Source organism: Raphanus sativus, chromosome 6 (assembly GCF_000801105.2).
Source record: "Raphanus sativus cultivar WK10039 chromosome 6, ASM80110v3, whole genome shotgun sequence".
NCBI lineage: Eukaryota > Viridiplantae > Streptophyta > Magnoliopsida > Brassicales > Brassicaceae > Raphanus > Raphanus sativus.
The window spans coordinates 9210668-9228039 of NC_079516.1; the positions used below are offsets into that span (position 1 = coordinate 9210668).

The 17372-nt window shown below is 33.5% G+C and overlaps 1 protein-coding gene and 1 non-coding gene across 3 annotated transcripts; both read left to right on the plus strand.

Annotated features, from left to right (window-relative positions):
- Nucleotides 1-10873: 10873 nt before the first annotated feature.
- On the plus strand, nt 10874-10980 carry LOC130497221 (small nucleolar RNA R71). Its single transcript, XR_008936231.1, has one exon. It is a non-coding gene; the product is annotated as a small nucleolar RNA R71 (small nucleolar RNA).
- A 3637-nt stretch (nt 10981-14617) lies between these two features.
- LOC130495934 (syntaxin-32-like) lies at nt 14618-16272 on the plus strand. 2 transcript variants are annotated; one of them, XM_056987574.1, is made up of 5 exons: nt 14618-15062; nt 15142-15401; nt 15473-15645; nt 15710-15916; nt 15997-16272. In XM_056987574.1, exons 1-5 carry the CDS (start codon nt 14822-14824, stop codon nt 16154-16156), a joined length of 1041 nt encoding a protein of 346 aa, XP_056843554.1. In that variant the 5' UTR covers nt 14618-14821; the 3' UTR covers nt 16157-16272. The 2 variants fall into 2 exon arrangements, with proteins under 2 accessions (XP_056843554.1, XP_056843555.1); XM_056987575.1 differs by having other exon boundaries at nt 14621-15062; nt 15713-15916.
- Nucleotides 16273-17372: the final 1100 nt, after the last annotated feature.

Here is a 17372-nt window from a genome sequence, read left to right on the forward strand (position 1 = left end):
AAGGTTTATCCAAGTGTCGAGGAGAATTATACATGCGATCTTATAAAAATCTTTGTTGTTTGTCTTATAAGATTCGTTGGATTCCACATAAGGAATTATGGTAATATACTAAAGAAATAAATTAAATAATTATGAAAGAGTTTATGGTTTTTGTGCATCATCATGAGACAGGTGGTGGTCTTATAATTCTCTGTCTCAAGATATTTACAAGATTGTAAGTACTTTATTTTCTTATTTTCTTGTGTAGTATATGATCATTTTTAAAAGATCAATGCCTAGTGTTAACATCTTCTCCAAGAAATATCTACCAAAATAATACTGAAAAAGTGCGCATGTGGTTGGGTTAACAGTTGGTTTCAATTCATCTCTGCATCTTATGGAACTAACTTAAAAACCAAACTTATCGAATAGTTTTTGTTTCTAAAATAAAGTTACCATTAAGCTTATGTGTATGTATTGGAAATTATTTATCAATTTGTAACAGAACTGTTGAATTTGATTGTTCTAAAGTCCATGGAAAACTAGAGTCTTGGTGTACTATAATGGTGCTGTCGAATATTTGTTTTAATACGATAAGAAACATAGTAGCTAATTAGCACTACACACATAAAAATAATCTTCTAACCAAGGTCAGATTTAGGGTTTATCATGTCAACCTTCACCGACTGTCGTCGACAGCTCCACTTGTTAGTCAATGATAACAAGCCAGTTCAAAGCTATTAAGTCAAGAGCATCAAATCATGATGTATTAGCATCAAATCATCAGAACTTATTTTTCTGTAAAATGAAATATGAGGATTTAAATTTGATGACGATGCAAAAAAGACACTAAAAACCACAGTATTAGACATAAAGTATCTCACACCGGTAGTTGGAAGGGATCCTTAATAATATATAAAGTGGATGTGTCACTCCTCTTATCACCAATTGGTTTTAAGTTGGAAACTCATCTAGTTTAACATGGTAATATAGTCCGATCTACGCAGTCCAAATATCATTATTATCTGTTCGGATGGATTTTGAATCTTTCATATTGTAATGAAGCTAAGTTTGAGGAAACTCTCATGAAACTTTGAAGTTAGGAAACTTTTAGGAAGCAAACTAAAAAACGTACTTTATGAAAGATTATCAAGTATTTCGGAACTAAAAATTGGCCTATTGTTATATATTATATTTTCCTAACAAGTTAAAAAAATATTTTTATATCTATATTCTATTAAAATAGAAGTACAAAAAAACTTCGTATTTTTAAGCATTCTATTATAATATTTACTTTCCTATTTATACTTATCCTAACTACTTTATTAATTTTACATCCATAACTTTCAGCATTTATTATACTTTGTTACTTAAAATAACCATAAAGTATATCTAAATTACAAAACAATTAATGCATACCAATATTCATTTTTGTCATATTAAACATGAATTAAATAATTAACTGGATGGGTGTTTATCATCTATCTTATTAAATCTATCTTATTAAATCTAAAGTACAAAAAGAAAATAATCATTCCTTCAAGTTAGAAGTTACAGATTTTTCTATTAGGATTCTAACTATTCATAGATTTTAGAATTAAAATATTCTAACTAAAATATATATCACTAATTATAAAAATAATGTTTACTTATAAAAAGTAAAAACAAATATCAGCTCGGCCGAGCGGGTCAAGCTCTAGTATATAATTAGACCGCAATTTTTTTAACAGTTTCAACTTTAAAATAATTCTTCTGAGTTTTGACAATAATATTGTTGTCTTACAGAAAATAGAAGTACTTCAATAAGGTTTCTAACTTCTTTATATATATAATTTCTTTAGATATTGATTATCGGAACATTTTGGATTTCTTAAATAAATCATCACCAATTATGTTTTAAATGCATACTTTTAGTTTATTTTTAAAAAATTCTTAATTTCAATCATGATGCTCTAAGAACATCATAACTAATTACATGAAAAAGGAACTCGCAAAGATCTATAGAATGCAGACTTATGGCTGTAATAAAATTTATAATATATGATTATCCAATTTGTAAATCGGAAATTTGTTATAGAACCCAAATGATTTTTAGTCAAAAAAGAAACATCATAACTAATGCCTAACAAATATTCTTGTAACTATAAATCTATAAATTTTGTTTATCGATATATATTAATAAAAAATATTTAAAATGTCCTTTTAAACTTGTTTCCCTAACCTCTTTGGCGGTGACTGGGATGGCGATTTCCAGATCTCCATTCTTCTGACAGCGGACTTCATCTTCAGCAATTCCAACGTTCCTCTCATCACCACAAAGAAGACTACCAGACACTTCTTGTGGTCCCGTGATTCCGTACGACGTTCAGCTTTCCTCCATCTTTGCATCCTCGACAAGTAACAGATCTTATGGCTGGCTGATTGATTTTTTCCTTTGAAAATCGATCTCTTCGGATCTCTTCGTACTACAAGAAAACACGCCAAATTCCGACGGAGGTTCCGATGGACTCTAATATCGTCGGATGTTTTTGACGTTTTTCCGACCAATTTCCGACGAAAACAAAAAACATGAAGTCGTCGGAATTCCGTCGGCCAATTCCGACGGAATTCCAATGAAACTTGATTCGTCGGTATATACCGACGAATTTCCAACGACATTCCGATTAAAAAATATAACTGTTGCATTCGTCGGTATTCCGTCAGAATATACCGATGAATTTCCGACGAACCATGTGACTGTTGCCGACAAATATATATGACCGTTTTATAGCCGTTTGAAATTGGAAAATACCGACAGAACTCCGACGGATGTAAAGTAGTTCGTCGGAATACCGTCCAAAATTTGTCAGACGGCCGTAAGAAATTTCCTATAAATGCAACCTCTCCTCATTCAACCCATTCACTCCTCATTCTATCTTCTTTCTCTTTAATCATAACAATTCCGTAAAAATCATGTCTTCATGAGTTTATTATCGTTCGTGGATGGATAAACCTCATTTGGATCCCAACACCAATTTGCTTACGGAAGAATACGTTCAAGGGATTGGAGAATTCATGAGGCTTGTTCAACAGCAACCAAATGCAAAAAGTGGTATGTTAAGATGTCCCTACTCTACTTGCAATAATAATAAGGTTATAAAAGAATTTGATGTTTGGACTCATTTGTATATGAAAGGGTTTTCACGTAATTATAAAGTTTGGTATCTTCATGGGGAAACTGGTTATGAATATGGTAGTACTAGCGAACCTCAGCATGTTAGTGAACTTCAGCCTGATATTAGGTTAGAAGAATCTAGAACGGATATAGATTATGGTGTAGGTACTGAGCAGATGGTACATGATCATTATAGAAGGAAAGAACCAAATCCCGAATCTAGGAGATTTTTTGACATGTTGGATACATGAAAACAGCCTTTGTATCAAAATTGTAGAGATGGTCATTCAGCCTTATCATCTGCAACTAGATTAATGGATATTAAGACATACTATAATTTGACTGAAGAATGTATGGATGCGATCACTGATTTTGTCAAAGGTATTCTACCTGAGAATAATCTTGCACCGGGTTCATACTCGAGGTTCAGAAACTTGTTGCCGGTCTTCAACTACCGTACGATCGGTTAGATAGTTCCTTGCAGTTTTTGATCAGTTGTTCTTTGACGATCTCTGGACGACGATAAAGTGGATCTACATAAACACCCACGTCGCAGATCTCACCCACGCCATAGCTTTTGTTTCGGTGTTGTAATAGGATTTGTTGTGATTTGCCTCAAGCCCTCCATACCATCGTATGGTATGGTTCGTGCTAACTCTGCCCATATGGCAGACATTAAGGGAAAAGACATCCTGTATGAGGATGATGATAGCCCTATCAAGTTGACTGATCAAGATAATTCTCAGGTTATTAAAGAACATCGTATGTCGTTGATTGAGAAGGTTCTCGTGTCAAGTCACATAGGATCCATGTCACAAAGTGAGCTCTTGTCAGCGCGACACGTGTCCAGACTAATGAAACTCATAGTGTCATTTATTCAGAGATCTAATGAGATATAATTGTTGTGTAATCGGAACTGAGAATGGACCCGTCTATATGACGTATTTTCGGTTGTAGATTTTGATGGTGTGTGCGGCCAGAAGAAATGAGGTTCGTCCCTAACCGTAAACGTTCGACGGCAACACAGTGACTCATGAGCTTTCGACTGCAATTTCCGAAACCGTCCGAGTTATTCATTCGATGAAGCATTTATTTTTATATATATCAAATAAAATTCAAAGTAAAAAGATATAGGTTTTTGGGATCAAAGAGAGTCCACAATAGAGACAAATGAAGGTATATTATGCTTAAAGATTATAAAATAACTGTAAATTTATTGTAAGATAGCATTTAAGTTTCTCTTTCAAGTATATAAAAACTATATGTTCGTTTTAAAGTTTATTTGCCAAGTTATTTTTGTACAAATGCCTTTTGATATCTATATTGTTTTATTCTATGAGAAAAAATTCTCACTTACTTATCATGCATTGTTTTTTTTACTAAATGCATTATTATTTTTAAAGAAAAATGTCAAAGTACATATCATGCATTATAATAAGACATCCAAAGACAACTATAATATATAATTTTAACCACAATAAATAATTGGTTATACTTTTTAATAAATATTTTGTTCAAGAAAATAACAATATTATGCAAATACGATTATGGCCATTGTTCAAAATTGATTATATATATATATATATATATTGAAAAAAATAGATGATACAAATAAATCAAAAATATGTAGGACAAGTTGAAGAAAAACACTTCAAAAGATAAATGTTCTAAGACCCTTAAAAATTAAGAAATTATTGGTTATGAAGCCAAAGTAAAATTTAATTTATACAATAAATAACTTCAAATTAAACAAATAAATAAAAAATTCTACACCATTAAAATAAAAACAGAATAAAATTTCAAATAAATAATCTTATTAATCATTTGGAAAAATTAAGTTAATTGTAATGAGAATGAAACTGAATAAAGAATAACAATCAATAAAATAACGATTCATAATAATATAGAACAAAAAAATTAAAATAAAAATATTAAAAAATCAAAAATATTTACTCTAAATATTTAAATTATTTTCAAACTATCATCTCGCCTGTAGGACGGACCGGTCCTAGTACGTTATATAATGTTTTTTTTTATTTTGTAAAGGCATCAGTATCATTCCTACATCAGTTTAGTTGAGTATTTTGGGGGTTCACTCCCTATGATATAATCGTAGATTCAGCAAACAATAATATTTATTTATTACAGATTTAATATCTTTTAAAAAAGGAAGTAAAATAATAAGAAATCTATTAAGTTATATTATTTTTTAAAATAAATAAAAAATAATAGTTACAAAAAAATATTTTTTAGCAATGTTAACACCGTCAGCAAAACACTAAATCCTAAACCCTAAATTTTTGGATAAATTCTAAACTCTAAATCATAAACATTAAAATCTAAATCTTAAAACATTAAACCCTAAATCCTTAACCGTAAACTCTAAACCCTAGGGTTTAGACTTTATCCAAGGGTTTAGGGTTTATCCAAGAGTTTAGGGTTTACCCAATATTTTAGGATTTACCCAAAGATTTAGAGTTTATCCAATGGTTTAGGATTTACCCAATATTTTAAAGTTTATCCAAAGATGTAAGGTTTATAATTTATGGTTTAGGGTTTACTGTTTTATTGACAGTGTTAACAATATTTAAAAAATTCTTCTTTTTGGTAACTATTACTATTTTTTATTTTTTTTTAAACATAATATAACTTGACAAATTTTTTATTTTTTGTTTAGTTTTTTAAAAAATATTGAATCTAAAATAACTAAATAATATTGGTTGATAAATCTATAGGTTTACGAACCCAATAAAAACTCGGTTTAATTATACAATTTATTGTATTTCACTTTCCCTTTAATCATCTACCAAAAGAACGATTCTGATCAGGAATATTAAGGACAAGTAAATCGAGTTAATCACACTTATATATAAGAAGTTTGCTAGTACAATCCAGATAGAGATAACGTTATATCGTACCTAAAATAACTATATTGTTTACCAATTTGAATTCCCCAATCTAGAATTTCGAATATTGTTTAGTTTGATTGGTAATGTTTTACTGCCGTGGTACATTGTATACCATTTCATGTGTAACCATTTCGTGGCAAAGAAAGGGGGATGGATACCACCATTTTATGCATATCACCAACTTTTACTACTATTTTGTACCGTACCATGCTGACATTTCGTATTTCTATTTTGTACTATCAGTCCAACCTTTTATATTTGATTTTGTACTGCATACTTGAGTTTCTTTTGTTAATAATGGAAGTTCCAGACTGTAGCTCCGTAATCTCTTCTAGGCGTCACTCCTTAGAACTTCTAATTATATAAATAACATTCTGTATTAAAGAAGATTTGAACTCATGAGATAAGTGAACCCGTTCACAGTACTACTAAACCATCAAAGTTTTCGTTTCTTACTTAAGTTGAACATTTGGTTTAAGACATGTGTAATAGTATAAAAATTGGAATGATTCCAACATGGACGGACGAAAAAAACATTTTGTTTTATAGATTATCCATAATTATGGGAAGGTTTGAACTGAGAAACTTCTTATCTGACCTTTGCTTCGTCATCATCAATAACCTTCTTTAAGTTACTGGAAAGCAAGAGACGAGCCTTTCGGAACGGTTGTTCTCGTGTTAGATAATAGAGAATAAATGCATAAAGAAACAACATAAACAATAATGCTATCAGAAGAATAAAATTTGTCTGGAAAGAACATTAGGTAATATAGTAAAAATCACGAGATCAAACGTAATAATTATAATATATTATGAGGGTATAGTCATAATCAGGCTAATCTTTAGGATAAAATTCACTTTACCTCACCGGCCTAGAGTTATGTCGATTTTGTGTCTTTTAGTGGTACATGTCCATTTCGCTGCTTTAGTAGCTGAGGCACACGAAAATTTTGGTGGGTATAAGATGATCGAAAATGTACTGAAATTATCAAACTAAATTCTTCTCTTTTTTGTAAACTGGGGATTTTGTGTATGTCAGTGGATTTTGTAATCATTTCGGTAAAAAGTGTAGTCAAATAGTATAACAAAATATCAAATTTGATACAAATGAGTGTTAAAGAGACTAAACACTTTAAAAATGATCGAGTAAAGGGGAAAATTGTCTTTTAAATCACGAACTTTCAAATTTGGTTGAATAAAAGCCTGAACTTTCCCTTGGACCATTTAAAGCACCAATTTAATTTGACTAGCCATTTTAAACATTAATTTAGTTTGACTAAACCAAATTAAGCACGACGTTAACTCGGATAACAGAATGATTAAACAGAGTTAAATGCCGTCTCTAATCTCCGTTAAGTTCAAAACGACGTCGTTTAGAAATCTTTTAAAAAATCGCATCTGGGTGGATCGAACCTGTTACCAAAGACACACACATGTAACGCGCAAACCACTAGACTACTTGCACTTTTTGAACTTTATTGACTAATAATACCTATTATTGTGAAACCTCCAAATCATCTTCTTCCACTCTAAATCCCTAAATGATTTTATAAATATTAAAACTTGTAAATAGCTTATTAGTTATTTGAAATTTTGTGAGTATAAATAACTAAATGATTTTTAATTATATTTTTTAACTAATAATAATACAAAATGATTTTAAATTATGATTTTTAAAAATATAATCTTTTAGTATTATTAAAAATTATAATAAACAATTATAGTTAATAATAACTTGTCTGATTTATAATAATAATTAATTATAATTTTTAATTAATAGTATACCAAATGATTGTTAATTATAATTTTAATTACTAGATGATTTTTAATTACTAATAAAACAAAATGATTTTTATTATAAGTAGTATTTTTAATAATACTTGTAAATAAAACTTAATATTATAGTTAAGTTAATAATTATTATAAGTTTAATATTTTTAGTAATGTTCACAAATTTTTGAATAGTTAATAATTTATTTACAATTTTTAATATTTATAAAATTAATTAGGGATTTAGGGTTGAATAAGATGATTTGGAGGTTTCACAATACTAACTATTACTAGTCAATCATGTTAAAAAATATTTAAGTGGTCTAGTGGTTTGAGCCTTACATGTGTGTGTCTATTGTCACGGGTTCGATTCCACTCAAATGCATATTTTTAAAAGATTTTTAAACGACGTCGTTTTGGACTTAACGGAGATTAGAGACGACATTTAACTCTGTTTAATCATTCTGTTATCCGAGTTAACGTCGTGCTTAATTTGGTTTAGTCAAACTAAATTGATGTTTAAAATGGCTAGTCAAATTAAATTGATGTTTTAAATGGTCCAAGAGAAAGTTCAGGCTTTTTTTCAACCAAATTTGAAAGTTCGTGATTTAAAAGACAATTTTCCCTCGAGTAAAGGGATTAGGAATTCATGAATACTTCATGAAATATTTTCATATATCCTCTTGTAACAAATGAAAATTTTAGGGGAAACTCACCAGCTTTGATGTTTTCTTACAAATGAAGTTCAACTTTTTTTTTTTACAAAAAGAAAGTCTAGTACAAAACGTAAGATTGAAAATATATACAAACTAATTAAGCAAATATAGTGCATCCAAATCGCTAGTGTCAGCAAATCTAGTTTGGCTGTTAAACACTAAAGACCAATCCACCTTAAGCTGCCTTTTTAATTTGACAAAACCCATTTCTATGAATTGTAAAATAGATACTCTTTCCTTTGATTACTTTATTAATTGCTCTTAAACCTTACACCTAACAAGTAAGACGCTTTTAATACAGTTGCTTACCTAAACTCAATTGGTTGAAAGAGAGGATACATTGTCTTTTCCATATCCTACATTCCAGTCTAGTGAATGGATTGAAAATTCTAGAAGATAGAGAGCGATATGAGTTATGAGTATTTTAGAAAATGAGAGATGTAGAGTAGAAGTGAAAAGCTTGAGGTTGAAAATGGTGGGGTTCATATATCATCATCATCTTGCACACGAATGCCAATATAAATCTTTTCCATCTTTTTGCCAAAACAAATCTTGTTTGTTTATAATTGGTGTTGGTAGGCAAATTCTTACATCTTCTTCTAAAATATTATTCCTTCTTTCTGCTACCAGTAGAAAAGAACTCTATTCCGCCACAAATTCTCATTACATCACTTAACTTTCATATCTTAGTAGTCTGATTAATTATTTCCAAACCTATGAAAATTAGTTCTTCTGAATACTTAAATGTCTATAATGAACAACATAAACATAAAATATAAAACTATCTATAAGTTTAACAACGAAGTCATTAGTTTTAGACTCCGGTCTTTGAGTCAAGCTAATCAAGCTTATGTTAGGCTGCAAATTTGATAATTTATTTTAGTCTGTTGTTTATATATGATTTTTTTTAATTCGTAGCCACAATTTACTAGCCAAATTATTATGACCTCAATTTGAAGGCTTTGTTTGTAAAAATAATAATAAATTTCATCTTCCAGTTAAATTTTGTTAGTAAAACATGAAATCTCAATCAAATCAAAAGCTTAAATAAGAGTCAAGAAGATGATGCTAAATGATAAGAAAACACATTTATCATACTCCTTTAAGGAACCAAGTATGTTATGAAGTTAGATTTTGTTACTGTCGAGGAGAGAGGACGACACTAAGCCTGACGACTTACTTGTGTTGAACTTTTGTCGGTTGCACATATTTTCTTTCTTCTGCATTTGGGCTTGAAGAAGCAAAGCATCCTTCTTACCTTGAGTCTTTGCTTCACTACTGTTTACAAACCCCCTCACACCCCAAGTTGCTACGAGAAGTAAGGAATGGTTGCTGCGGTAAGGACTTTGTGAAAGTGCCATCAAATTGTTTAGTACCTGGAATTTGATGAACCGCTAAGGCACCAAGTACAACTTTGTTCATGATCATAGTGAAAGTATGTATAAAATGTTTCACCTGATTGGGTAGAGTTAGATTCGCTGTTAAGTAAACCGCATAAATGTTTCAACTCAGCTTTGTTGCATTACAGTGTTTAATCCTAGGATTCATCACACTTTTTCTATGAAGGGTTTTTTGCTGGCTTTTAACACTTTCAGCAGTTTGAGCAAGCTGAACATCAATCTTCTTTATGTTGTTGTTCACAATATAATATTTTGTATTCAGCTCGGTGAACATGCTGTCCATCCTAGTGTTGATATCTGCGGTAACCTGATTCAGTGTCTTGACATGAACCTGCTGGCTCTGAAGCATCTGCTCCATCATGATATTGAGATTTTTCAGCTCATTTTATAGACCAATCGTGGCAGATGGAGCAGTTTGCTGGTTGCTCTGCGGCTGTTGCTAGTTCTGATTTTGATTATGACCCACGAACCGATTCTGTGCCTGAATGAAAACAAAGGTTTTATCCTGAAAGTCTTGCCGGAAGCTTTGCTGAGACCCTGCACCTTGTGCATGGTTGTTCTTCACATACCCATGTCTGTTGATGTAGCTGACCTCTTGCTATTGTTCCCTTTCTTTTCAGCCTCGATAGCAACCTCTTGAGTGTTCTTAATCTGCTCAGCAGTAGCTTTCTCCATGATGAAGATTTTCCCTTGGTTGTTTTCAGTAGCTGATCAACCTTGGCTGTCAGTTCATCAATCTTTTGGGTGTCGACACTGTTGACTTCCTTGGAGCAAACGCTCTCCTAATTCTTATTGGCTAAATTAGCAGTCGTGTTCTCAGTCAGCTCAAACGCTCCATCAGTGGTCTGAGTCATGAAATCTCTATTGCTCGCAGAGTTTAGAGCACTTCGGTATTCCCAGTCTACTCCATCATAGAAAATGCCCAGGAGGTAATAATCATCATCAAATCCATGGTGAGGGAATTATCTGCGGTAGTCATTGAAGCACTCCCATGCTTCGTAAAAAGGCTCATCTGTGAGCTGTATGAAGAAGGTGATCTTGTTCCTCAATGCTGCAGTTCTCGCCTTAGTGTAAAAATGCTCAGGAACGCTGATCAGACCTGTTCCCATGAAGTGAGAGAGCCGGTAGGGAGAGAGTTCAACCACAGTGCAGCTTTTCTATCAAGCGAAAATAGGAAAAGTATGCACTTAATGTAGTCTGGTGGTACACCATTCACACGAGTAAAATTGTAGACTTTTTCGAAACTCTCAATGTGCTCTAGTGGAATCTCTGTCAGGAGACCAGTGAACATTTTCCTCTAAACTAGAGCGATCAGAGCAGGCTTGATCTCAAAGTCTTGCCTCAGACAGGGTGGGGGAACAATGGCATAGTGCGAGTAGGAAAATTACACGGAAGATTTCTCTACCCAATCGGAACAGCTTGCTCCGGCTGTTCCTGCTGCTGCACACCGAGTAGAGCAGCTTGTTGAGCAGCCTGCTGCTGTGCTTAGATGGTTTGCTGAATTTGCTACATTTGCTGTTGAATCAGTTTCATTGCTGCAGCGAGATCATCCTGATGGCCGTTATCACCCATGGTGGTGTTGGCCGGCCTTGGCTCCTGACTGTTTTGTCTTTCTAACCTTGTTATCTCCTGGTTGCTGAGTGTAACTAATTCTCCTTGTGCGCTTCTTCAAGTGTGTCTACTGGTCATGCACCTGGAGCATTAGCTGCAACACAAAAGGTAAAGTAGGTTAGAGGTTTTAGATTAAATAAATAACCAAAAATAAAGGTAAGAAGTTAGTTCCTGTCGCAATGGCACCAAACTTGATACACTAAAATTGTGTCTTTAATACTGCAGCTAACAGTGTTGATGTAGTCTTTTAGATTAAATTCTAGAGGACCAATTTAAATTTTATCTTTATGAGATCAATATCAAGCTAAAACAATGATAGGTTTTGATTCAAGGTAACATAAATAGCAAATAACATGAATTAAAGAGAATGCTAGCCTAGGGTGGTTTGATCGGGTGTTAAGAGCCAAACAATTATTCAAGTTCAATTTAGCACTAGTCTAGAACTCGGATCACTAAAGATAGATCAGCCCACTGTTGTGGTGCTTCACCAATTTGTCAATCGATCTCAGTACCTAAACTGTTGTTTGGACCGAGATGCGATAACAAACATTAAGCAAAGAAGGTTTAGAAAGATTCTCCAAAGAATGTAGAGATTCTTCTCCCTTAACAAAAGTACAAGTTTTCTCTCTCAAAAATCTCTCTCTAAATTAACGTAGAATGTGTAAAAGAATAAAAGAATATGTATTTTGCATGTCTCTAGCGGCCTGGGAGGAAAAAGAAGGAACTCTAGGTAAAATCCAAAAATATTAGAAGTTTTCTCAAAAATCTCTGCCGCTGGAATCTAGGTTGCATGGAAGCTTCGTCAGACGCCCGCTTTCCACTTCGAAACTGGAATCGAAATCGGAAACTCGTGGAAACTTCCGGAATCTCGCTTCCAATACGTTTCCAAAAAGACCTCTTTAAAAACACATTAGAAGCTTACGCTTTAATTTATGAATCATGCTTCCATTTAAAAAACTTAATATCATGAATAAATATAATAAATAAATTATATTTTTATTTTATAAAAAATATAAAGTCAAAAGTATTAAAATAAAGGAAATACAATATATGGAAATATCAAAACTACTACTATAATTTATCTTTGTGCATAACAATTTTATAAGAGATAGTGCATATATATTCAAATAATTTGTGATAGATATTTATGAACAATTAAAAAATTAGTTTGACAATATTTTTGTAAACTTAATATGTTAGTACTTTTATAATTAAAATATGAATCAACTAAATAAAAAATTATTTAAAATGAATAAGTGATTTTTTATTTTGAATCACATATTTTTAGTCATAAATTTTATAAAATATTTTCTATGTTTATATATATATATATATTTGAATATACGCTTCCAACACGTATCCACTTCCTAAATTTTTTTAAAAATCTCGATTCTACGTTTCTACACGATTCTGCTACCACGTACCCGCTTTCGTTTCCATGTAACATTGGCTCGAACATACATTTGGGGTGTTCCACTCGATCGAGAACAGCCATCAAAACTGTTCTGCGTGAAAATCTCCAATATATACTCTTTCTTCCTCTTTTGTTCCAAGTGGTTCATCTCTTATCAAATGCAACTCCAGACCTGTAATGACTCGAAAAAATTAGAAAGATTCGATAAAAACTCAAAACTCTTTTAAACACATATTTACAATGATGTCAAATATACCATATATCATTTATCTCGTGACTATCAGACAAACCCCACACCTCCTTCGAAATCCTCAATAATCCAAAAGACTTCAACTGGGACGAGAAGTGTGAAAACGCTCTCATCAAGTCAAAAGTACCTCAATACGCCTCTTCTGTTGTCAAAGCCCCTAACAGAGAAATATTGTTGCTTTATTTGGATGTGTTAGAGCATGTAGTGTGTCATCCTGGTGCGCAAGGGAAAAAATATGCAATACATAGTGTACCACGTCAGTAAATCACTCCTCGATGCAGAAACACAATACAATCATCTTGAAAAGCTGGTCATTGCCCTTGTCACAACAACCATGAAACTATGTCCATATTTCCACGCTCATCCAATTGTCGTGGTAACATCTCTACTATCAAAGCAGCACTCCACAATCTAGAAGTATCATGTTAATTTTTCAAATGGATAGTAGAACTAAGAGAGTACGATGTGATATTCAAAGTTATCAAATCGCAAGTACTAACCGATTTTGTGGCTGAGTTCTCCTCAACCATGCTCCTTGCAGTGGAGCAAAAGGTAAATATCTACAAGGATAACAATCAAGTGCATGGGAAAATGGAAAGTTCACGTGTATAGATCCCGAAACGTGAGAGGGATAAAAATATATAGACATTGTACTCACCTCCAAAAACAGAGACACAATATCAAAAACCGTAAAATATGTAACGACAGTAAAATGTAACTTCAAGTCAGACTAGTAATGAAAGCGAGTATGAGGATTTGATAGCCGAAATCACATCAGCCACTTCTCCAGATCCTCACTATAGAAGACCAAAACCTCAATTGTCTTCATGGTAAATAAAATAAATTGATAAGAGACTAAATTCCAAATGGTTGAGAAATAGATCCTCTCCTTGTTTTGATTACTCGCATATATGATAACTCGGGCTCTGTCCAACTTTTTTTGGTCAAAAGGCTCCGTCCAACTTCTTTTTTTTTTTTGATCAAACCAACTTTTATAAATGAAACTTAAACTCCAACTATGGAGGAATTGTTCAAGTACAACAAAGCAACCATACTGGTTAGATAAACCGCTGCATCAAAAGCTATGCGGGAAACATAAACACAATGGATAGACGCATACATAGCACATAAACAACTTAAGATACAAATACCAAAAGTGCTCTGTCCAACTTCTTATACAAAGCATTACTTAGGTTAAAAATTCTCATGACCAAGCCCACACACACTAATCCATTAACCTCTTTTGTGAAGTGGGCCATCGTATCAAGAATCTCTTCTCCTTCATTACAGCCAATTTTTGGTCATCCGACGACTAGTCAACAATTTTAACGTGAGACTATCAAAGCCCAAAGGGTTTATGATATACCGGTTCAACTAACCGGATCAGGCCAAGTTAGACATTGTAAAATAATAACCGACGCGTTGATCGGATTTAGCTCGTTTCCTCTCTGCTTTTGATTTCTCTCACGATTCACTGAATCACAGGCACACACGGTGGCGCGATTGAAATTCAAATCGAAAAAAAAAACTCCAATCGATACTTTGCATCAATCTCTGGTTGATTTTGCACCTGTGAGAGAGACCAGATCCGAAGTTTCTTTCTTCTCGAACGAAGAAAATGCAAGCAAGGCATGTGCAATCCTCGTATCGAGATCGGACGGACGAGTTCTCCGGTATCGTTGAAAGTCGTCGGAGATCGATTGCTCCAACGGCGGCGAATAATGCGCCGTACGGTAGTGGGGGAAGAAGAGAGGATCCGAGATCTGCGGCGGCGAATCAATCGGAGTTCAGTAAGAGAGCTTCTCTGATCGGTTTAGCTATCCACCAGACGTCCCAGAAGCTATCCAAGCTCGCTCAACGTAAGTTTCTTTTTATTCTTGATAAGCAAAGCTCACATTGGATTATTTAACTTTTTTGTCATTTTGTTGCAAAAATCAGTGGCGAAGAGGTCGTCAGTGTTTGATGATCCAACGCGGGAGATACAAGAGCTGACGGTTGTGATCAAACAAGAGATCTCTGGTCTAAACGGCGCTTTACTCGACCTTCAAGCTGTACGCAACAACAACTCCCATGATAACGATGAAAGGAGCATCTCTAGAGACACCACTAGTCACTCTGCAACTGTTGTTGACGATCTCAAGAATCGCTTGATGGACACTACCAAGGAGTTTAAGGATGTTCTTACTTTGAGAACTGAGGTTATTTTGTTTCCTATTCTCTTTGAGAAGGCTTCGGAGAATGACTATTTGAGTGGTCTGGTGTGTTGCAGAACATGAAGATCCAAGAAGATCGAATGAAAAAATTCTCGAAAATCTCTTCGAAAGAATCAGCAAATCCGTTTGTTCGGCAGCGCCCTTTGGCTTCTAAGCCTTCACCTAGTCAACCTGCTCCTCTTCCATGGGCAAATGGTTCTTCTTCTTCTTCGTCTCAGTTAGTCCCAAGGTAAAATAGAACTTGCCCCTCTTCTCTATAATTCAAGACCTTTATATATGATCTGAGTTTACAGTAGGCAGGGAGAGGCCGAATCCTCACCACTATTGCAACAGAGTCAACAACAACAGCAGCAGCAGCAGCAGATGGTCCCGTTGCAAGACACATATATGCAAAACCGAGCAGAAGCTCTACACAATGTAGAGTCAACAATCCATGAGCTAAGCAATATCTTCACACAACTAGCAACCATGGTGTCTCAGCAAGGGGAGATCGCTATCAGGTTCGTGTTAACACCAAACTATGTCTTTAAATTCACTGAATATTTGTGGAATATTTAAGTGATTTAAATATGTTGTACAGGATCGATCAGAACATGGAAGATACGTTGGCGAATGTGGAAGGCGCACAGAGCCAACTGACTAGGTATCTCAACAGTATATCGTCTAACCGGTGGCTCATGATTAAGATTTTCTTCGTACTGATTGCTTTTCTCATGGTTTTCCTCTTCTTCGTTGCGTGATATTGAAATAGAAAAAGAAAATGATTCTTAACGAGTTATAAACATTATTCTCTTTTCTGTCGTATCGTATTGACATGTTTAGACAGTAAAGAAAGAAGAGTTATTTTTGGGTTCTCCACGATTTAGTGATCAAAAGGAGACGACTTCCCATTTGGTAGGTGGTGGAGCGAGTTCCTAAATTGGGTTGGTAAAATGGGATATGTGCTTGTGTACAAAGCTGCAACACGAGCAATCAATTAGTTAGAAGTGAATACGGTAACGTAACATGTCACATATTTTTAGCTAGAAAAATCAAGTGTAGCCTTTATGCATACGTCTAGCTCTTCCACTTCAGGACTTAATGGCTTGAAGAGATTGTCCACTTCCGTTTCTTCTACCTCGTCTAAGTTGCTGGTTTCCATTTCAGATTTCTCAAGAGAAAGCCACTTATGTAATATGACTATATGAGCTCAGAGTAGGCACAACAGAGAACATAGACAAAGAACCCGGAATGAAGCTCGAGATTATCATAAATGTGCACCATAGTCGTGTACTATACTCAAAAATCATGTGAGAGAATGAAAACAGAATGATGAAGGTAAATCATAAACAACCAAAATATTGAGTGGCATTGAACAAAATCTAGTCGTTGTCAATCAAAACTACTCTAAGGCCGTACTTCGTTTTCATTACATCCTTAAGCTGAATAGTTTTCATATGTATAGTTGTTGGGCTTCCACTGCTAACTTGTCGTGAATGATGGATGCAAGTGCATCCATTCTCTTAATGGTGTGAGTTTGAATGAGAAGAACGAGCGTCACTGCTGGTTAGTGTGGATATTGTTTTTTTCTGTGAGTTCAAACATTTTTTTACTTTGAAATGAGATCAGCAGATCAAGTTGCATATGCTATAGCCAAGAAAGCTCCTTTTCTTATCTGTCATGTCATTTTTGACAATCGAACTCCTCATTAGTTAAATCAATTAGTTGGACAGATAAATTAAACAAGTTAGTTGTAGTTGGGTACGAAAATGTAAATGTTTTGTTTAAGTTTATTTAAAATTTAAGTATTATCGTGATTTGTTAGAAATATATGATTAAACATTACTTTTTGAATAGCATAAGTATTTAAAAGATAATCAAAGTAAAACCTGAGTGCTAAAATTGAATCAAGAGCAAAAAAAAACGTCGAGACATCCAAAACATGTTGATCAACTGAACCAAGCCATCACGATAGCA